At 43.4% G+C, this 22,693-nt stretch overlaps 1 protein-coding gene across 1 annotated transcript in view; it reads left to right on the top strand.

Annotated features, from left to right (window-relative positions):
* The window catches only part of snx29 (sorting nexin 29), a 128,032-nt gene that overhangs the window by 42,702 nt on the left and 62,637 nt on the right, over positions 1–22,693 (top strand). The window contains exon 15 of the mRNA XM_056365893.1: positions 19,382–19,488. Within this exon, the coding sequence (XP_056221868.1) occupies positions 19,382–19,488 (107 nt within the window). The remainder of the gene's footprint in view (positions 1–19,381; positions 19,489–22,693) is intronic.

Raw genomic sequence — 22,693 nt, 5'->3', positions numbered from 1 at the left:
ACCTGCGACTCTCCAACAGTGGGACAAGGTCTTTTGTACTATTCATTACCTGCACCAGACACCGATATGCTTTCCCCGTAGTTGGCAGTGTGTCCATGAGTCTCCAGCTTGGCATGAGTGTGTGTGTTGGACTGTAATGGTGTGAGGAGAGGCAGACAGTTACAGACAGCCCCTCCGTAATGTAGATTTACTGTAATGGCCTGCCAGGAAATGAGATGTACACTGTTAAGTAGTTTGGAGAGACATCTTGCTCCGCTCTGCTGTGGTCTGACCTCGCTCCATGAGCCAGGGAAACACCCGGACCACATCGTTGATTTGACAAAGGCTTTGACTAATGATACTAGTTAAGAAGTGGGAAGAGAGGACAAAGAAGAAAAAGCCGTCACCGTCTGTCTTTTTCTTTTTTTTTTTTTTTTTTGTTATCTTTGCTCTTTTGTCAAGACGTGGTGTGAAGTGATCTGAACCTGTTGATAAGGTCACAGCAGCGGAGCAATTGTCCATTAACGAGCGCCATCAACACATGCTCATGTACTCCCAAACCCCGTGTGCTGAGAATGTGCCTCCTCTTTCTTCCTGCCGTCGCCTCTTTTGTCCTTTCACTTGGGTCCCTCAATTAAAGTTGCCTTTTGTTCCTGGGGCTCATATGGAGCCAGTGGTCTGTGTCTTTCCCCCTCATCCATTATGGATCAGCAGCAGGAGGAGTGCGACCAGCGTTCTGGATGTTTTTGTAGAGATGTCTTAATTGTGTCTCACAGACTTGATATGCGAGATCGTCTTCTGTGTCGGGACTGGATGAGACTGCATGACAGTGGTTCAGATGATGCAGTTGATTGTGGTAAAGATAAAAACACCTTTCAATATGATAGGTTCAAATTTCATTAGCGTTAAGTTGATATTCAACAGTAAGGTTAAAAAACACACATACATGGGATCATTCATTGATTCTGTTTATTTACCTTCTAGTCCTTCAAAGTTTTCCACTTAGATTGACTTTGACTTTTTTTTTTTTCAATAAACTAATAGTCAGACTTCAGGTCGACATTCATTTTCTTATGTAGGACTAATTTGCAATGAATTCTGGGACAATAAAGACTTCTTTGGAGCTGAAAACATGGCTTATTAAGAGACTATGTCTGTTCAGCTCTGTTGACTTAATCAGAAGCGAACAGAGCTTCCTGGAAAAATTCAATTCAGTTTAATGACACATAAAAGAAAAGAAAACAAAAGAAAACAAAAAAACAAAAACTGATGTGGAAGAAAACTGCACAACGGTAAACCTACCTACTAATCCCACAGTCAGCCGACTGAGGATATAGTTCCTCTGGGCAAATGAATAGACTGCTATATGTTTCCAACAGGCCCTGGTGTTCCCCATCAGTACATGTCTGCCTGTGACACTTAATTGACACTGCCTTTCTCCTTATACACTCAAACACTCAGGCACCGGTACCATCAGAATAAAAGTCCTCTGCTGATGTTGATAACCGCCTCTGTCTCTCCCTTTCTGTCCCCCTGTTTCTCATTATTGCTTTTCATCTAATTCTCTCTCTCATATCTCTCTCTCTCTGTCATTCGCAGTAGCCTCCCTCTGTCACCTTCCCTCTGGCTTTCCCTCAGCTCTAAAAGAGGAAATGCCTAAATTACACTTGCTAATAGGTTGCAGCAGCCCCCCCCCCTTCTGTCGTCTTCTTTTTAATTTAGTGTTTGGGATTGAACGCATTTCATTTGATACTAAACGAGAGGTTTGGTCTGATCAGCTCTTGAAAAAAAGAAGGGAAAAACTCTCCTCTCCTCTTGTCTTTCCTCCAGATGGGAACATCAATTTTTAATGTTCATTCTGCCCCCCACCCCCACCCACCCCCGCCATTCAAAACCAGAGCATTGGGGCATCATCCCAGACACTCGGTATCTCACTTCACTCATCTGAAACACCTACGAAAACCTCTCATCATCTCTTTTTTTTCTTTAATAAACACTCCCGAGACACCTGCGCCCGATCCTCATTAACAGTACTTCATGCAGTGCACGCACATCAACAGATCATTAACATATTAATTTTGAGACATTAGAATAACTACTCTCAACAAACGAGGCAATCACTGAGATGATTGGCAGCCTCCTTTGGCCTCAGCAGTGTATTTTACAGTTTGTGCTGACTTTGTGGGAACTTAACTTCGTTGCATCTGGGCTTAGAGAAAGATTTCCTGTGACACAAATGTGAAAAAACACTGTTTACGCTTTGCAAATGGAAATAAAAGACTTGTTCACAATGGAAGAAATTAGTTCTGACATTTAAAACCGAATAAATAGAAATCCCCTCTTAGTTGGAAGAAGCTGAGATTAAATGATTTTTGAAATTAATTGATAAATTTTTAGTTTATTTTGAATTGTCTATCAGTTTCGAGAGCCCAAGGCCCCGTTCAGCTCTCTCTCTCTCTCTCTCTCCCTCTCTTTCTCTCTCTCTCTCTCTGAATACTGATGACCTCGGTGATCCTCTGACTTGTTCTCTAGTGCCACCGTAAGGTCGACATTTTACTTTGTCCAATACTTTTTGGTTTATGGCCAAAGTCCCGTCGGCCTCAGCTGTACTTTGTGTTAAGTGCTGATTAGCAGATATTAGCATGCTAAAATGCTAAACTGCTAAAATGAGACGGTGAATATTGTACACAAAGTACAACCTGCTTACCCTGGGTATGTTGGCATTGTTATTGTGACCATGTTGCTTTAGACAGTGTTGTTAATTTATAGATGACATGAATCAGTGTTTCTTCTGTGTTTTTTTTTCAATGATGTACTCCGTCTAAAATATTTATATCGGCCATGTTCTCCCTGACGAGCACAAAACATATTTGGTAGGAAAAAAAAACCCTTTATAAATAGGTGCAATACAGCGCTGCACCTTCTGCGTCTGATTTATTAAACAATAACTTTGTACCTGAAAAACACATAAATGCTACTTTTCAAATACACAAATAGAATCCATCACTAAATTCATGACAAACATTTTTGTTTTTCTCATCGTGCAATAACACGGAGATGGCTTTGTGGTTGCGTTGATCTCAATCTTTTTGATAAGTTGCACTCATGGTTTAGTGACAAACACGGGCTTGTGCTTCGCTGAGGATCTCTGTCATTCACGGTGGCAGCGAGGTAACAGCAGTGATCAAACACACTTGCTTTGTTTTGAGTCTTTGCACAAAAGGTGGCTTCACACAAACATGCGGATGCAAAGGGTCCAAAGCTTCCTCTCTCAGCTGGGGGGGGGGGCTCTTTCTTCACACAGAGTGGATGTAACATCTGTAGGCCACGGTCAGACGACGCATCCGAGAGTTTTTCCGGATGACTGACGGGAAGCTTCTGTTTGCTTCAGACCAGAGAAATGGGTTTCTCACTCAGTCCAGCTGTGAAGAGTTTTCCTCCATGTCAGGGGAGTAAGAATTAAAACCGCCTATCAAGTTGTCCGCCTGTGATTGATCTCACTAGAGCTATCTCCACGTCCTCGCTGGAGAGGAAAGCATCCAGCTGAGGAAAGGTGAACTCCTGCTCTGCACACTGCTCTCATCAGGAAAACACCCACTTTGTTACAGAGTCAGAGCGCTGCAGACACACGTTCAGTCTGTTCGGGTTTTTGCTGAATATATCTGCCAGATAGCGAAGCTCTGTACGCCAGTCTCTGTCCTCAAACGAGGTGGGTGAGATATGTGCGCTGAGAGAGAGAGAGAGGCCGTAACTCCGACAGGCCGGTGAGTGTTCTCCCTGGAGAGAGCCGGCGCTCTCCTGTGTCCGACGGCAGCTGTGTGTTCAGTCGCCTGTTAAGTTTCTTTGACTTAATGAAGTTTAGTACTTTGACACTGTTGTTGGAAATGTCTTGCAGCACAGGACTCATTTTGGAAAACCGTCACGTGGCTTGTCATTGAGGCAGCTGCTTCAGTACAGACACACACTTTTAGTTTTGTACCAGAGGAACAGAAAAGTAAATGTTAACAAATGTTGTCAGTATCAATGTCTCACGAAAGCAGGAAGCTGGGCCTTTCCACCGTCATCTGTCGACTCATGGCGCCGGAGCGAGAAGGATTCACCAAGTTTCAACGGTGTCTGTTCCCGTCGCATCTGTTCTGCTGCACGGCGTCATTTGACGAAGGCACAGATTTTAATTCATCATTCATTATTCGTCCATCACACTCTCGGGCCAATTCCACGTCCGCTGGAACTGATTTGGTTTTTCAGCTGTGACGAATGGCTTTTCGGCTTTAGCCACGGGCAAAGACGCCGCGTTAAGAAGCCTGAAGTGCTTTGGCTGATGTTGATGTGCCGACATGACACTGATGCTTTACACTGAGATGTTGTTGGGGCTACGCTGGCTTTAAAAATCAAAACAGTTATTGATTCATTTTCTATTGATTGATAGATTTCTGCTCAACTCAACCGTGCATTAGATGTGTATTCGTCATCACTGACATACACAACGTCATCACGTTAAACCGATGTAACACAGGCTGCCGGCCGTGTCATCTCTGTTGCATTAGTCGTTACTTCTCACCAACATTTCCTGAACTCGCTCGGTGTATTTCCTTGTGTTTCCTGTCGGACTGGCAGCGGTGGAGTCAGTTGAATTGCAGTAGATGCACATGTTTGGGCAGCGATCAGTGGCCGACAGGACGGCTAGACGCGCTCACTTGTTGCCATGGCTTCATTATGCCTGTTAAGTACACAAGGAACTCGGCCGCTTTACACCTGTAAATGTCAGAGCTAGATGTTTCCTGGCTGCATAGTCACGTTGTGATGTATGGCGTTGTATTTTCACATTGCATTTCATCCTTCTAGACTGTGTTTGCTTCCTCTGTAGTTTGTCAGAGACACGAAGAAACTCTGACCAGGATTCGAACTCTCCGCTCCTTTTCCATCCTACAAGTATTTTAACCTTTATTTCACCGGGACTGAGCCAGCAGCTCTTTTTCCCATAAGCTACACAATAAAGTTTTCCTTCCCGATGCAAACAGACTTGTGACTGCGTGATGCTATTAACTTTTCCTGCCCCGATTTTTCCATTTTTATCTTGAATTCAAACCCACACAGCTCTAAAACGTCTTAAGTCTAAACTTGTACGCTACTGATCAAGTCACTGTCTGCGTCCTGCACCTGCCATCTAATTGCGGTTTAGAAGTTTTGCTACACAAAGTTAACGTTAACGTGATGCAGGTTGTTCATGAATTGACCTCTTTAACCTTCCTCATTAGTCATCAGTGCTAAATGGTAGTCAGTCAGCGGGCGGCTCCAAATGAATGGTCTGTGCGATTAAGGTGGATATTAGCAGCGCAGGTGCCCTTTAACAGCACAGACTATTAACACAACAACAACAAAAAAGCAATTAGATTGACTTTTTTAAAATGGCAGTGAATTAGCAAAGCTGCCGCATGGTGGGACAGGAGGCAGAAAGGAAGTGCTGCTGACTGCATTCGCCTTAAGTGAGGAGAGGAGAACAGATCCTGGGTGGCTGCTGACGTTGTCCTTTGATGCAGTTTAGACTAAATCAACATTTTTATTTACTGGAGATGTTATTTTTCCTTCCAGTTAATGCAAACTCAGATCATCCTCCATGTTTACCACTTTTCTTAATAAATTCAATATAATGCATATTTCCACAACACCAATACTATTAGTACAACAACAGAGTCACATCTTATTTATTTGTCTCCTCGTCGTCTCCTCAGTTTTTCCCAATCAGTGTTAATCTGCTGTGAAATTAATGATTCCATCACGTTTTTTCACATTAAAAGTCTTAAAGCCTTCCTCTTATTTGTAGACGTTTACTGTGAGGAAATGTTGAGATTCATTGAGCTTTAACATAGATCGTAACAAAAAACAGAAATGTGGAACAACTGGAATTGGGTGAATAAAACAGAAACTCAGAGCAGCAAATGTTCCTTTTGTTGTTTGTGTCTTTTACAGCCATTGTTAACACTTCTGAAGGAGATTTGCATATTGAACCTCACCCATTATAATCCTTCGTCACGATTTTGATTATAGATCAGGTCTAGGTTTTATATTAATACTGTGAAAGTAGCAAAGCCTGTGTTCAGAAACTGAGCCTTAAAACCAGCCGTCAGGACTTCAGTAACTTTGTGATGTCACAACGAAGTAGTCGCCGCTCTCAGCCACGCCCCAAGCCCCGCCCACATGGACCCACCATCGAAACCTTTCAGGATTTGGTTTCTCTGAGTGTTTTTACCTGAAATCTGCTATATTTTTATTGGATCACTCAGAAAACAGTCAGCCAATCAGAGGAGAGGCCCAGAGCATTCTCTCTTCTGATTGGTTGTTGCTAGAGCTTCAGAGAGAAGCCTGATAGAGTAGATGTAAAACTACATTGAGGTGGTTTTTGGTTCTTTAAATCCACGAATATTCTTAAGGATTTCAAAACTTCAAATAAAACCGGAGAAGTGTGAAATATGGGCCCTTTAAGAAATGTGGTGCATTAAAACAGCTTTTTCTAGCACTAGATGTTCTTTGATCCACGTCTGTCCAGTCACACATCGAAAGGTTCAGGTTTAGTTCTTTCAGAAGTATGCTGAACTACAAAGGGAAAAACCTGCTCAAAGCACTTTTTTGCAAGATGCTACAAAGATTTTTTTTTTTTTTTTTTTTTCAATCTTACAAACAAAGCTCGTTCTTTGTTATTTTGTTTGTGGCTTAAAACAGTTCAAACTTTTGTTTTATTGTACAACCATCTGTCTTTGTGTAATGCCTCCTGTCAGAACAAAGAGAGGGCCGGATTGACAGACATGGATTGATTCTTATCCTTGAAATTTCAATTGAAATCAATTCAAATCTCCACCAATGCTGTTTTAAGTTTGTAAGTTTGTGACTTGACTTTTGCGGTGCTTTTGCGTGCAGACGATATTTAGCCTAAAGAACACTTTATATCTGCGCGCCTGTCTGTCTGTGGAGCCCGGTCTGTTTGTTATTCAAGGGAGAAGCGCACAGCTTTATAGAAAGTGATGAAAAAGCCACTCTTCTCGCCATGCAAATGAAAGATATTTACTCTGGGATGTTTCTGTCGTAATGCCGTTTGGAAGTAAGAGCACTCCGCGACTCGGAGAGTGAGGGAAGAATAAATGTTGTCGGGACATCACCGGGCGTGATCGTATGTTTTTTTTGTGCATGTTATGAAGCCTCACAGTGTGTCGCCTGCTACTGTTTGGAAGAAGACTTGACAGGAAATAAGAAACCAACGTTGTCATGGGAATAGACAAGATAATAGGCCGACCGGCCTCGACCAGGCATCAAAGGCCGGTACCTTGTTTTGAAGGGAGGCCGTCTCGTTTACATTGGTCACTAACAGGCCTCATGGGTGGACATGTGGACACACAGCTGTAAATACTGTACACCCCAAAGACTGTTTTATTGCTCACTGGGATTTTGTTACAGAAACCACATTCAGAGGTAATGTCAACATACAGTACGCTGTGTTGTGTCTAAACAGAAACAAATCCATAAGAGGTGATGCTTGAAGAACTGGGGCACATTGGCATTTTTTTTTTTGGTGGAAAAATGACTAAAACAACAGATCAATATAGCTGCTGTTGAATTTTCTATTGCTCAAGTAATTGGATAATTGACTAATTGTCTCAGCTCTGCAGCAGCGTCACATAGAGACCACACAGTTATGTTTTTAAAGGCATGAACTGAAACGGGGTAAATCGGGGAAACCTGCAACAATTCGGGACAATGGTGTAAACTGAAGCATCGCCTAACAAGCATCGTCTGATGATGATGACGCCACATCAGTTCAGCAGTTTAGTGCATTTTAATCACCTGCATGTGTCACCTGCACAATGCTGCATGTGTAAGTCTTGTTGGAACCAATCAAAATAGCAATTAAGGACTGAATTTGAACCAAGATAACCTGCAAAGGAGCTAGAACCTGGTTTGGGTGAAAGTGTTTCATGTCAGGTATCAGTACCTGAGTATTTCCACTGTGATGCTTGGTAAGTGGTAAATGTTCAGAGTATCACACTCACAGAGGAGAAAAGCCACAGTTCTCAGATCATAATAGGTTTCCTGTTTTAATGGAAGACCTGAACATAACTGCAGGTTGTGCAGAATAAAGGTGCGATAATTCAGTCTAACTTCAAGACCTTAAACTGAATTATATGTCAATTCTCAATGCGGTTTTCCCCTGTGTAAAGACAAGGAGACAAGGTTGTATTTATTTCTTCTACTGTACTTTCTATATATATATATATAGAGAGAGATAATACAGTTTATATAAATAGTTTTGGTTTAGTACAAGTTTGTTCCAGTGCTGTCAGGAACACAAGATGTCATCTGCATGTGCTAATGTGATGCGTTTATATGCAGGCGTGTACGATATTTCATGCATAACCAGTCATAAATTCCTGCATGCTGTGTTTGTGTGAGTGGTTTTGTAAGTCACTGGAATGGCTGCATAATGTGTGTAAGTGAATGGCTGATCGCTGCGTACGTGAGGATTGTTTTAAGTAAACTGGTTCACAGTTTTCCATGTGATCGGTTCTGTAAATGCGTGAATTCTGTCATGCATGAGTGTCAGGGGGTGTGAGCGCTCTGTGAATGCTTAATAACTCTTTTAATAGGTTGCAGCAGATTGAGCTGTGATGCTTTCCAGCTGAGACATTTTTGGGTCAGAGTGTTTTTTTTTTTTCTTCTAATAATTGCTTTGATCAAAGGAATAATTAGGTTTTCTTCTTTCCCCTTGCTCAAAACACACACACACACACAGTAGTGGACACTGTGTGGCACATGCTCACACACATTTCACACACACCTTTTAAAACACACTGACAGAAGATAAGAGAGATAGTTGTTGTGTTTTTTTTTGGGAACAAGCTACAAAAGGAGTGAAGCGCTGTCGGCTCACAGATAGAGAGGGAAACTCGAGTCGTCTTAGTGCACGCAGATAATGTGACTTTTAAACAGGAGCTTCACTTTACTGAGGCAGGATAAGGAGCGACACTGGAGCTGGGCATGCTGTGCTCAAGGTGGAGACTTATAAAAACCCAAATTCAATTACAACGCCCCCCACTGTGTTTCTTTTCCTCCAGAGTCGTTTTATCTCGGAGGTGCAATCATATCGTGCAGCGAAGTTTCATATGAATCACGAGTAATCCGGCAAGTTTGAGTTTATTTTGTTTGTTAAGATGGAATCACGATCATTTCCTGGCGTAAAAATGCAACACAAACTAATTCATATAATTCCCTTTCCCTCTATATGTGACTTTATTGCCTAGAGCTCCATATTATGCTGAGGTGAAATAAACCAACAGTAAGCAGAGGGAAGATGTTTCTTTGTTCTAAATATGATTTTAAATAAAAAGAAGTTTGGACCACCATAGCAAAGTGGTTTATTTTTCTCCCGCAGACAGAGTTTTAACACCACCGAGTTTCCTCTGTGGAAACTTAAGCCATCAAGGTGCTAAATATGCAGGAAGTTCCTCCACAGTTCTTTAATATAGAGAAATGAGACTTCGCACTGGAGAAGTTCGCTGTGTATTCTGTATATAAGAGCTTGTGTCTGTTATTCTCCATATGCATGTACAGTATGTGTTTATGATGTGCATATGCGACACTAACTGTGATACATGCACACGATAATCCGATTTTTGTTCTCGCTCGGATTATGAGCCTTTGTGATTAAGCTCTTTACATTTCCTATAAATATTTGATAAATCATTCCACTACACATAATCCAAATAATGATCGCCCACATTCCCCTGCATGACCAGGCTTATCATTTTCATCACACACAAGTGTTGCACGCTGCGCGGACGCAGCTGCGCTCAGTAACCCTCGGTGTGTATTCGTGTAACGCTGAGAGGTGTGAAGGCGAAACAAAGTACTAGAGTACTTCAGATTAGAGCAGATGATAAAATGAAACTTTAATAATCCCCCGTGGGGAAACTGGGTCATCGCAGAAGTGAGGAATAGAAGACGAGAACCAATGGAGACTTGAAGATAATGCAAGTAATTACAAGCAGAAAGAAGACGCTGCGCTGAGGGTGAAACCCAGAACGGGTCAGGATGGGGCGTATTTACCGGCGGCAGCAGCAGCAGCAGCAGCAGCAGCAGCAGCAGCAGCAGCAGGTTTGAAACGTGATGTTCATTTAAACAGAGCCGAGAAACATATGCTCAGAACATATGTTCAAAGACGAATCCTTGTCATCACATTTACAGGTTTGTTCAGGCACATGTTCCTGAGTCTTCCAGTTTGAACTGTGAACTGTGTAATAAAGCAGAAAAGCCTCACAATGAGCTTGTCAAAAAAATAAAAAAGAATATATAAATGTTGAATGCACACACCAGGCTGCGGTTTGCTGAGGTCACACCGACAGACGTACTTGGATTATGCGCTTGTCCAAACAATCAGCCTGCTGATTTGATCAGTATTGCAGCAGACGCGCAGTTTGATTGCAGGCTGAATCTCTCATTATAACCTCGGCGTAACATAATCAGATTTAATCGTCTGAGTCCTTATAAGCACGTCGGATGAACTTTATTGATCCTGGCAGCTAAATTGGGTCATTACAGTAACAGCTATTAGAGGTGTATGTTGGAGGACATAAAACAAACTCATTTTCTGATTCTCTGTTGATCCCTGAAGGAGAAATTCATGTTTCTGTGTGACCAATATTTTGTTTTATTAAGATTCTAGTAGCAGCAGAATTTCCAGGTCAGGCCGATTAAAACAATGAGTATGAGCTTAAAAATTACATTTCAAAGCCAAAGATCTCTGTAATCAATTTAAGATCAATGGTAAAATGAATAGATCATTACTTTGTGCAATTCGACAATAAAATTCTCACTTTTTTTATTTAAAGCTGTGTTAAATTTGTTTTGTTTTTTTGCTCTCCCGCCTCTGCTCAGGGAAACATCTGGCTCTTTAGCTGCTAAATTCACCAGCCACTCACTGACTGTGTCTCGCTGCCTCTCGGCGTTGGACGTAGTTTCAGTTCATCAGCGTTTTTTATGCTCAAGACTCAAAGATTGAACTGATTAGATTTTGGGCGGGGGGAAGGTCACGGTGACTTAATGCTCTTGTGACACATCAGGAACGCCCAGAGTGAATTTCATTACATCGGTCGCAAAACATTCACTCGCACTCGAGGGTGAACTGATGAGCATTTTGGTGGTCGAGGTTCAAAGGTCAAGGTCGCTGTGACCTCACGAAACAACATCTCCTGGCCCGTAACTCGTGAACCCACATGCTAATTATGACACAAATGTCTCAATAGGAAAAAAAAAAAGAAAGATGAAGTGCAGGTCAAAGGTCAACTTCACTGGCTGATGATTCTCTGTGGGTTTATTTTAGAGCGACTCCTTCCCGGTGACACATAGTCATTTTTTTTTTTTCCCTTGTTGATTTAACAATTCCCACGCGTGCAGGTTAAACAGCACAGATGAAATATTCAAGAAGGAACATCAAGTCCGAGGCCGTTGTTGAGTCGTGTTGACGTGTTATTGACTCCTCATATTATCATCAACACAATCTGATTACTGGTGTTAAAAAAAAAAAACCAAAAAATACCAGCACACTGTTGCTGTTTTCTTTTCCTTTTACAAATGTTGTGCATGAGTCACGGCCATCTTATGATGCTGTTATGTCACCAGGCCTGCGACATCTCGTTACTATGAAACAGGAAATGTTTGCTCATTTGTATTCCTCACCATCTGCCGGTATCTGATTTGCTGATAGTATTCAGCTGAAGCTTTTGACGTTAAAAGGACGTGGCGTTAAGGCAGCCGGCCGGTGTCCGACTGAAAAGCACAATCAAGTAGAAAATCACGATATTTTCCAGGAAACAAAATAGTTTCTTTGGATTTCTGTTCAGATGGTTGGGACATAATTTGACCTGGTGTGTGATGGGAAAAAAAAAAAAAAAAAAGATTCTGTGGCTGAAGAAAAATGCTTTCAACCACTTTTCACCCGTTGTGTGATTCTGGGCTGCACGCCGTCTGTGGTCGGGTGGTGATGGATGGTAGATGATAGCGGTTTGCTGTGATTGGATATATATATTCTGGATACTTCCATCAGAACAGAGTGGAAGAAGAAGCTCGAAGAGAAAGTAGAGCATCGGCACGGGCAGCCATGATGGTTTTGAAATGATAGCTTTGAGTGTGTGTGTGTGTGTGTGTGTGTGTGTGTGTGTGTGTGTGTGTGTGTGTGTGTGTGTGTGTGTGTGTGTGTGTGTGTGTGTGTGTGTGTGTGTGTGTGTGTGTGTGTGTGTGTGTGTGGTGGATACATGTTTGTACATACAAGGCATTTCTACTGTAAAAGAAGCCCATTTTATACAGGTTTGTCGGCATTGGAAAAGGGTTCAATCAGCATTCACTTCCGGGTTAAAAGACTCCGCCTTAGACGATATGAGCTGCTAATTCAATGGAAACATTAGCGTGGTGCGGCGTGCTGCAGCGTCACTCGTTAATCACAATGTTTACTTGATGTGTTTGATAGTTTGCTCAGAGGAGAGTCGGCTGTTCTCAGACTCAACACGTTTCTCTTTGTTCACATTTCTCGGTTTTCTTTGTTCAAGTGAGAATCCGCCAATAAACTCAAACTGCTTTACAAACTGTTCTCCCGCTCTGCACATCAGTGTGTGTTTTTGTGTGTGCGCGTCGGTCTCTGATTGAAGCACGTCCACACCTTTGCGGCCCCCCCCCCCCGTTGTCAACACACATACATGTGCTGATACTCGAAGGCCTCTGTTATCTGAAGGGGGGGGGGGGGTCAACATGAGAAATGAACTATGAACGATTAGAAAATGAAAGAAGATTGCTTTTGATTAGCACTCCTTAATTAACTCCGCCAGCCGCCCGCCTGCTCCCCAGCCAGCCCGTCAACAATGTATGGTCTGACTGCGTTATTAACTCAACTTTGTGTGTGTGTGTGTGTGTGTGTGTGTGTGTGTGTGTGTGTGTGTGTGTGTGTGTGTGTGTGTGTGTGTGTGTGTGTGTGTGTGTGTGTGTGTGTGTGTGTGTGTGTGAAGAATGCATGCTCTTGTACGTGTCCAGGAACAAAGATATTTGTTGTAATTCTCATGATTTTTTGATTGTGTAGTTTTATTTAAAATCAAAAACAGATGAACCTTAAATCTCAATTTGCTTCCACATCTGTCTACGTGTGCGGTGGCGCTCACCTGTGTGTGTGTGTGTGTGTGTGTGTGTGTGTTGTGTGTGTGTGTGTGTGTGTGTGTTGGTGTGTGAAAATGTTTTTATGCATGTTTTCATTGATATGCATAATGGAAAGTGGCCGGTCTTTGCAACATGTGTGATTGGCGGGTTGCGACTGCTGCAGCACCACAGCGCCGCACACTGCCAGGTGAAACTGAATGACAATGAATGATTGATAAGAGCGGGGAAAATAAATTAAAGAGGAGATGAGAGAGAGACAATGAGGAGGAAGAGGAAGAATGGGTGAGGAGTGAGGAAGATTTCAAAGGTGAAGTGAGGAAGGATGAATGAAGGTTGCGTACATGAGCAGAACACGGGGAATACATGCGTTTGGAAGTAAAGATGCAACAAAGACAAGAAAAAAAATAAGCTGAATCAATACTTCATAGAGAGAAAAAAAAAAAAGGACATGTTTTTAAGTGAAAGGAGATGAAAGAAAGTTAGGGGCACCAAAACAAAAAGAACAAAGGATGTGGAGCGGGAGCTGCGAGGGATGGAGCGATTTCATAAGACGATAAGATATGGAAGACGAGATTCACAAGAGCCCCCAATTTCACAGCGGTGTGAGTGCCGCGGGTTTGTGCTGTTATACGGCATTACAAGGAGCGCTTCACTTGATTGCGCATTAGTCCCCATTGTGGCGGGAGCCCCGCGCATGTTTTATTTAGCAGGCTCGCTCGGGCTCGGCTGGAGCGGGACAGGCCGCTCTGTGCGCTTCGGGGTCGCCGATGCAGAGCCGCGTCTCCTTACCGCTAATGGACGGAGCAGCGTTAGTCAAGTGTGTCAGCTTCTCTCTCTCTCTCTCTCTCTCTCTCCACAGCTGGCACCGACGTTGTTATCACCCGTCAAAGTTTCCAGAGGATGTATCAGGCTTCTCCTGATGTCAGGGGTTGAGGGTATATACCCTGTTGCTGAAATGCCTGTGTTCCCGCCCTTCTGCTTTCCCCCTCGCCGTGTCACAGAGCAGTAACTTATAAGGTCAAACCGAATTACGCTGTCTCCTCTCGTCTCGAACCCGTCCCTCCAGCTGGTAGCAACAGCAGGACACTGGAGAGAGGAAATGTCTCGGCCTGTTCATGTTTCACCCTGTGCCGCCCCCCAACACCACCACCACCCCCCCCAGTTTCAGCTGTGAGTCTTCCTCTTGATCTCTTGACCTGCAGACAGTAGGCAGTTTTCAGCAGCTTGCCCTTGACACCCCAGGCCAGACAAATGAGAGAGACTTTGCCTGAGACAGCAGATTGTTATGTAGCGAGCTGTGGTGTCCATCTGCTCCGTGCGTCACGGTTACAATCGTTTTTAATCTGCGAGAAAAACAACAACATGGAAAATGCAACGGATGGAAAAATTCCAAATTTTACTGCCACGGTGATGTAACATCACGGTTATTGGGCAGTAATGAAAGAGCCGTGGAGCGTGGCTCGTTGAAACAATTAGGCTGAATTTATTGATAACCCCCGACCTGCTTTTCTCGGTATCAACCACCTTTTTGTTGCTTCTTTACACGTCTTTCGCTCCGCCTGCCTGCTCCTTCTTCTTATTCAGGATCTCTTGTGTTCTGAGGGGAATCCACTGTGTGTGTGTGTGTGTGTGTGTGTGTGTGTGTGTGTGTGTACAGTAGACCATTATCAATGTATGATCTCTATCTTGCTGCTGCTGCTCACTCAGCTCTGCGCTCCCGGGAGTCTGAGGAGAAACCCAAGAAAAACAAAGGATGGAAGTCTCTGAAACAACTGGACGCCAGCAACCACCTGAATCTTTTATCAATGGGAAGCCGCTCGCTGTTGTTTCGTTCACAGTATAATGAAGCCAAGTGCAATGCACATGTTGAGTTTATATGTGAGGAGCGTTAAGCCGTCCAGCTGATTGGATTCTGATTACTAATAATGTGTTTTCCTGATTCACGTCAGTGCCTGTTCACGCCAGGTGTGAATGGGGTCTGAAGTTTAAGGTCCCCGTGTGGACGATATCACATGCTGTAATAAATACGATGCCAGTGTCGCCACAGCAGAAGGAAAAGCTTATCCAGATATCTCTGCTGCTCGTTCGAACACGTGGAGGTGCAGCCACTGGCCTGTGTGTGTGTGTGTGTGTGTGTGTGTGTGTGTGTGTGTGTGTCATCTCTCAGTGGACTCCCCCTCTAAACTGGCTCATTGTCTCACACACTGCGATCATTAGAGAGACGCCTCTGGAGATGCACACACTCAGGTGAAAACCCAGGGGACACACACCTCAGGGAAAAGGACAGTGCGGCACAAAACACACACACACACACACACACACACACACACACACACACAGTAAACAGTTTTAGAATTCGATGTGACACTCTTTAATGTGTGGCTCATATTTAGCTCAACATTTGTGAGGCTTTCACACACGCATGCACGCACACACACACACACACACACACACACACACACACACACACACAGCTGCTGGGGAGTGTTGCTCAGTTAGTTTTGTTATTTCAGACCAGCTGTCTGCCAATTTCCTAGAGTCAGGAACATCTGTGTCAACCCCCCCACACACACACAGACGTACACACACACACACACACACACACACACACACACACACACACACACTGTATGTTTCTTTATTAAGAGCCTATCAGTATGACAGGTAACTCAAATCCAACTTAAGGGGAAAAAAACTCATAGCTGAGGCAAATTGGTATCACAAGAGCAGCAGCAATCCTCCGTGTGTGTGTGTGTGTGTGTGTGTGTGTGTGTGTGTGTGTGTGTGTGTGTGTTTGCTCTTTATGCCCTTGTTTCTATTTTTGTGTGTGTGTGTCTCTCACCGTCATTTTTACAGTAAAATACACAGTATGTATATTAATATTTCCATTCTTTGTGTGTGTGTGTGTGTGTATGTATGTATGTGTGTGTGTTGTGTGTGTGTGTGTGTGTGTGTGTGTGTGTGTGTGTGTGTGTGTGTTCATGTGTGTGTTCATGTGTGTGTTCATGTGTGTGTTCATGTGTGTGCACAGGCTGCAGACCGAGGTGTGTGGTACAGAGCTATTGGTGGGCCAAAGATAAGCTCGGGGATTGCTGTGCTGCTGGGGCCTTTGCAGGAACCATGATAATGCGTCGGCCTCTATATACAGTGTGTGTGTGTGTGTGTGTGTGTGTGTGTGTGTGTGTGTGTGTGTGTGTGTGTGTGTGTGAGAGAGAGTGCATCTGTGATCTGTGTTTGTTGGTTTATTCAGGGTTCTAAATTAGCACTGAAACAAGAATTGATCAGCTGATAACTTGTTAAAAAAAAAAACAAAGGACAGCATTTTAATTAAAAAAAAGGCAATTGTGATGATTTTCCTTCATCTCAGACGTTATGAAGTGAATCACTCTGAGTATTTTAATTGTTGCTCTCAGCAAATTAGCATTTTGAACAAGTTGAAACATGTTTTCATAGAAATGTAAAACTCAAATTGTGAGTCACGCAGCAGCAGCAGCAGGTCACAGAGGCAGGTTTGTTAATGAAACATCACCAGTTTGAAATTAAGAGCGCCTCCGAAAAACCTGGAATGATAAAATTAATTTAAAATTGGACCGTGGAAAATTTGTTTTTAATTAAGATTGTTCCTAACGGTGGTTCCTGTTTTACAGTGGCTTCAGAAAACATTCGGACCCCTTCATCTTCTGCTCACTTTATTGTGTCGTAGATTTAATTTGAAATAGATAAAACTGCCATTTACATGTCCATCAATCTAAACTCAATAGTCCATAATAACAAAGTGAAAACATGTTTTCAGAAATGTTTGCTCATTTATTAGAAATCAAAAACTGAAATCTCTTTTCAGACCCTTCGCTGTGGCACTTCAGATTGTGGTTATGTGCGTTCTCTTTGCTTTAATTTTCCTTGAGATGTGTCTACGACTTGATTGGAGTCCAGCTGTGGCAAACTGAAGTACTGATTGGACATCATTTAGAAAAGCACAGGCCTGCGTGTGTCAGGTCCCACAATTCAAACTGCATGACAGGACAAAAATAAGCCAAAGTATCTGAGGATTCTCTGTGATGAAATGTGCTGATGAATAGATCAGGGTGAGGACAGGCTGTAATACCATTTCTAAAGCTTTGTTTATTCCCAGGAGCGACAGGACTCTTCCTAGAGTTGGCCGAGAGAACTCAGCGGTCACTCGAACTGAGCTTCAGAAACCTTGATGCGAGGTCGACCATCTTTTAATCGGTCCATCTTGCTCTCAGAAACGGGTGTTCAAAAACCAGAAAAACAAGTATAAAAGCAAAATACAAAATTTAAATTTAAATACCAGTTTTTTTTCACGAGGCAGGCAGTTACTTCAGTTTTACAATTTCATGGTCAAAAAGTAAAAATGATTTGATTTTTCATTTTGGAGGTTATATAACAAATAATGAAACCGCTAGAAAACAGAAAGGAGAAAAGTTTTTTCATATTCTGAGACAGAATATGTCGAGAGAGAACTCTGCACAGAGATAATTGTGATGATCTTTACAGCAAAGTTCAACGTGGAAATGATGCAGCATTCTTTGTATCTCAAGTCTATAGTTGTGCGAACATTTAGAATGAACAGACTGAGAATCAGTATTATTGATACGCGTCATCTGAACGTTCAGCAAAGGATAAGTGAAGTGAGGTCGTCGACCTTTAAGCACAACAATGCCCCGAAGCATACAGCCGAGATAACACAGGAGTGGCTGTTCAGAGACGCTTCCCGTCCAGTCTGACACAGTAAAACAACACGGTGGGTGGGTGGGTGGGGTGGGGGGTGTTAGACCGTGTGAGACGGTGATATATGATCCAGGAAGTCCAGGTGATGGTACCGGCCTGCATCCGCGATTGGATGTATGTGATTGGCCAGTGCAGCGTCTTGCTGGATGACATCACGGTGCACTGGATTGAATCTGGCTCAGTGAGAAAGACGCCATAGTCGCCATATTGACTGCTAAGCCCCCCCCCCCCCCGTCGGGGGTTGCATAGAGTATTTTTTAAAGTTGAGGTACAAAAGAATTTGGTTCTCTTGGTTCACCTGTTCTTTATTCTCAAAATGATTCTCACCCTCCGCAACGATGGTTTCCATTGAGCCGATGGAAAAGTGGTTTGAACGTTGAACATTTACTGTCACTCGGTTCAGTACTTTTCTCCCTTTTTTGCCAAATAGCCTTTGAGTGACGCGTTAAACCGCCTCGGTACCACGCTGCTACCCTCGGTCCATCAGTGCTCTTATTTGTGTACCTGTACCTGCCTGTGATTCTCAGCAGCTTTTCCCCCTGCGGTCTGAGACAACCTCCCTCGTCAATACCTGCCTCGCTCTGTCTAGACATTCAGACACTTGCTGGCTTTTAACCCTTTATCTAATCACAGTCCAGCAGTACATTTTCTAAAAGCTCCTGCCCAAAGAGCCGCCGCCACACGTTCATTCGAGCTCTGTGCCTTTGGACGTGCTGAATTTCTATGTCTGTACTTTCCCTCCACTCTCTCTCTCTTTCTCTCTGCTCCTATCACTCTGACTGGAACCCGATTAGCTGATGTTTATGGGCTGAGAAGCGGCGCTTTAGGCTCCGTCATGATGACTTTAGCAGGTTAGTGAGCTATAGTAGTGCAAAGAAACAATAAACTCAGTGTGAACAGGCTGTGGTGAGAGAGGGGGAGTTTATCATCTTGACAAAACAGAAAGAAGTTTTTTCTCAGGAAGAAAAATGCATGTGTGCAACAGCGTTTTATATTGTACGTACAAGGAAGTATGCAAGCAATAACAGGAGGACTTTGTGTGCTAATGCGCGGCTCTCTGTGGGTGTGTGTTTGCACGCCTGACCCGCATGATTATATGTGTTTTTGTGAGGCGCATGACTCATATCTACTACAGTTTATGACATTGATTAAATAAAATGGGGATTCATGGCTCTTTCCTGGCTGGTAATGTGTGTGTTATATAGATGTGCTGCTCCCTGTGCACCGTCTCTCGCTGCTAAAACAAAAGCATCAAACAGCCGCAGGTGTCACAACTCGCCACAGACGACGACACAATGCGCATAATTGGCAGAAACCCACTGTTTATAATTTATTGTGAGAGGAGTTTCTCGGCGCTGTGTGTGTGTGTGTGTGTGTTTTTGACACGCCATAGTATTTGTACAGATGTGTAACCCTGCCTGCGTTCTCTCTCTCTCTCTCTCTCTCTCTCTTTCTGCTGCAGCCCTGTCGGTGTTGCGGTCAAGCGAGGATCAGGCCCCCGTCCCACAGAACAAGTTCATGGGTGACATCGAGGAGCTGGCTGCCAGCTATGAACGTAAACTCATAGAGGTGGGTGCTGTGTCTCTCTCTCCACAGGTCTGCGTTCCAGAAGTTCATTTGTCTCGGTGGGTAACAAATAATTGTGAATTGCAGGTTTTTTCTGCGTGCGCTACATTTTAAAAGCAACACCCCCCCGCACTTAAAAGAGCAGTTCAACATTATGGGGAATATTTTTATTCACTTTGTTGCTGAGAATTTGATTAGATCAATATCACTTTCATGTCCGTAAGCTCAATGTGAAGCTAGAGCAAGGAGACGGTTATCTTAGCTTAGCATAAAGACAGAGGGAAACAAACTAGTCTGGAGTCTCCGCTGGTTGCCAGGACGACACTGGCCTGGCTTAGAAATAGGCTGCATCCCAATTCTCAGAGGTCTGCATCCTTCGGAGGACGCGGCCTCCGTAGCCGCCGTTTTCACTTTGCATCACCAGCTCTCCCCGCCCTTACCTTTGTGTTGCATAGCATCGCTCCTGTCACCTAGCAACCTACCTAACTTTGTACCATGAGCTGTTGCATCGAGCTGAAACTCAACACTTACATTTCAAAGTTGAATCCTCGGGGCTCTGGGTTGGTGTTGCTTGCGGCCATATTACTTTCATGCAGCATGCAATGAATCTTGGGATACGTACGTTTAAGCCTTCTTTGCCCAGGAAAAGAAAGCCGCATCGCTCGGCCGCATTTTGAAGGAGCCTTCGAATATTGGGGGGAGCCCAGTGACACAATCAGTCTTTAAACGCAGGATGCAGCCCATGAATTGGGACACAGCTGCAGTCTGACACGTAACTAACACAAGTTGTTGCTTCTACATTTTGGTTTGTGTACGGATTAAAGACCTTTTAATTAAAGTGCTGGCAGATGGAAGCTGTTTCCCCCTGCTTCTACTCTGTATGCTAAGATAAGCTAATCTTATTTCCCTTTATTCCCTTTTCTTTTATACTTAAATATAAAGGAAATTCAGTGTTACATATAGTATGTGTAATTGCTGTAAATGAATAAACCTTGGTTCAGACTATTTCTAGTCTCTTTGTCCAAATTCCGACAACGTAAATCACATTGCTCCTTGTTTTAAAGAAGATTCTTCAGTCTAAGGTTTGTCTTGTTTGTTTCACTGAACCTCCGGCTCTAGAAGAACGAGCCAGTTCATTAGATTTCTCTCCATGTTTGACCTGCTGCCACACAATGTTAAAAAAAAAACAGCGTAGGAGCCAATAATCTTGTTGGTTGACAGTAATTAAACTCATATGTGGTAATGATTTATTGGTGTAGACTGGAATTTTTTTTTTTTTTTTGTAATATCTAAGTTGGTACGTTAGCAAACAGAGTTAAAGCAAGAATGATAAGAGTAAGTTTTTCAGTTTGTTAGAGCCGTGCAGGGAATTTAAAATTCTCACCCACCTGCTTTATCTAAATAAAGCAGAGAGTTGTACATTTCACTTGCATTGATTTAATTTGCTTCTTAACGGCTCTGAGAGCTATTCCCCGAGCAGGTTCATCTCAAATATTTGGATTGCAGCGCACGGCGAAGCTCTGTAATAATTGGACATCAGGCATAATACTGCCAGCTGCGTGAGCGATGATGCGAGCTGTGGCCAGTTTCCTGTTAGTTTGACCACTGAAGCAACACTCCCAGTGAGAGTGACATTGGCAGAAGAAAATAGAGGCAACGTCTGTGTTTTCTAATGGATATTGAGGTGTGCTGGGAGCTGGGGGTGGGGGGTGGTGGTGTGGGGTGCGTCTACATGAATAATTAAACACTTATTTATGCACATGTATGTGTGGTGCATTTTTAATGGTGTTTACTTATTTATTTGTTCATTTGCTTGGCTGTCAGTTTCGATTGGACTTGAACAGGAGCCTGGAGGACGGCAGTGGGACACAAACGCACTGCAGGCTCTGCTCTGGTGCTCTGGTCCCACGCCAGCCGGGACCTGATGTGGCTTTGTTTAAATAAGCCTGTCATGCAGAACACAGGTGTTTTCCTTCTCTCTGGCATGTGACAAGTTGTCCAGCAGAAATATAGTAAAAAAAAAGAAGCGGCTACAGAGGCAAGGCTGCTGCTGCTGCTGCTGCTGCTGCTGGGTCTCCAGCTGGAGGAGCCACAGAGAAGAGAGGGAACAAGAAAGATGTGCGGCGAACAGGTTCTGCAGGATGTTGTCAGTATTGTTCCTCACTAGCCTTTCTGTGTGGCGTTTGCACGTTCTCCCCGTGTCTGCGTGGGTTCTCCCACAGTCCAAAGACGAGAACAGCAGGTGAATTGGCGACTCTAAAAATGCCTGTAGGTGTGAATGTGAGCGTGAATGGTTGTTTGTCTCTATATGTCAGCCCTGTGATAGACTGACGACCTGGATGAATGTGGAACAGTGTTTTTATATCTGGGACAGATTGAGGAATTTAGTATATAGTTAACAGTGTGCTGGTGTGTGTACAGTACTGTGTGTGTGTGTATGTTCATTCCCTCGGCCCTGATGTGGAGATTGACGATCATGATTTTACATGAGTAGCTGTCAACACTCCTGATTCAGCTGTCTCGCTTCAGCAACTGAGACAAAATCTGACTGACCAAGTTATTGATTTTTTTGGAAATGTCACATCGAGCCTCGTTGGATACATACAGGCCAGACACAAATAAATATTGGACAGGACTCTGCCTTCATTAACCTGGGAAATACGCCTGTGTTTGTGACCTACTTCAGTTTTAATTTATTGATGCTAATGCGTTGTATTGACTTTGGCTTTGTTTATATTTGAGCCAAATCTCAAGTGGCTCGATGCTCTTTTCCCGGCGCATCCTCATCTGTTCTCGTGTCCTGTCAGGCTGTGCACTGTGCACGGCTCCATGAGAAGGCATTTCAGGTGACAGGAGAGAGTTTTCCTATTGGCAAGTGTTACCCCTTCAACTGGCCTCGCAATTGAGGGTGGAGGCGGTGACGGGGCTTTAAACACATTATCGGCCATGTGAAAAGCCACAGTGCAGCTCTGCAGGTCAGTGGTTTTTAAAGCTTGTCACTGAATGTCGCCCTATATTCCCGGTTCCACTGAAAGATACTGATTGCAGCATTCAAGACGTCAAATGTTTGTCGCTTTAGATGCTGATGAGGTATAGAAATAAAAGCACTGAATTTACAGATTTAAATTGAGAAAAAAATCCACTGGCCATAGATTTTGCTGAGTCAGTTTATTAGATATCCTTAAAGATGCATTAGTTGGTGTTTTGG

The sequence above is a fragment of the Seriola aureovittata genome, chromosome 21 (genome assembly GCF_021018895.1).
Source record: "Seriola aureovittata isolate HTS-2021-v1 ecotype China chromosome 21, ASM2101889v1, whole genome shotgun sequence".
NCBI lineage: Eukaryota > Metazoa > Chordata > Actinopteri > Carangiformes > Carangidae > Seriola > Seriola aureovittata.
The sequence above is the reverse complement of the archived record's forward strand: the minus strand, read 5'-3'. Positions and strand labels throughout refer to the sequence as shown.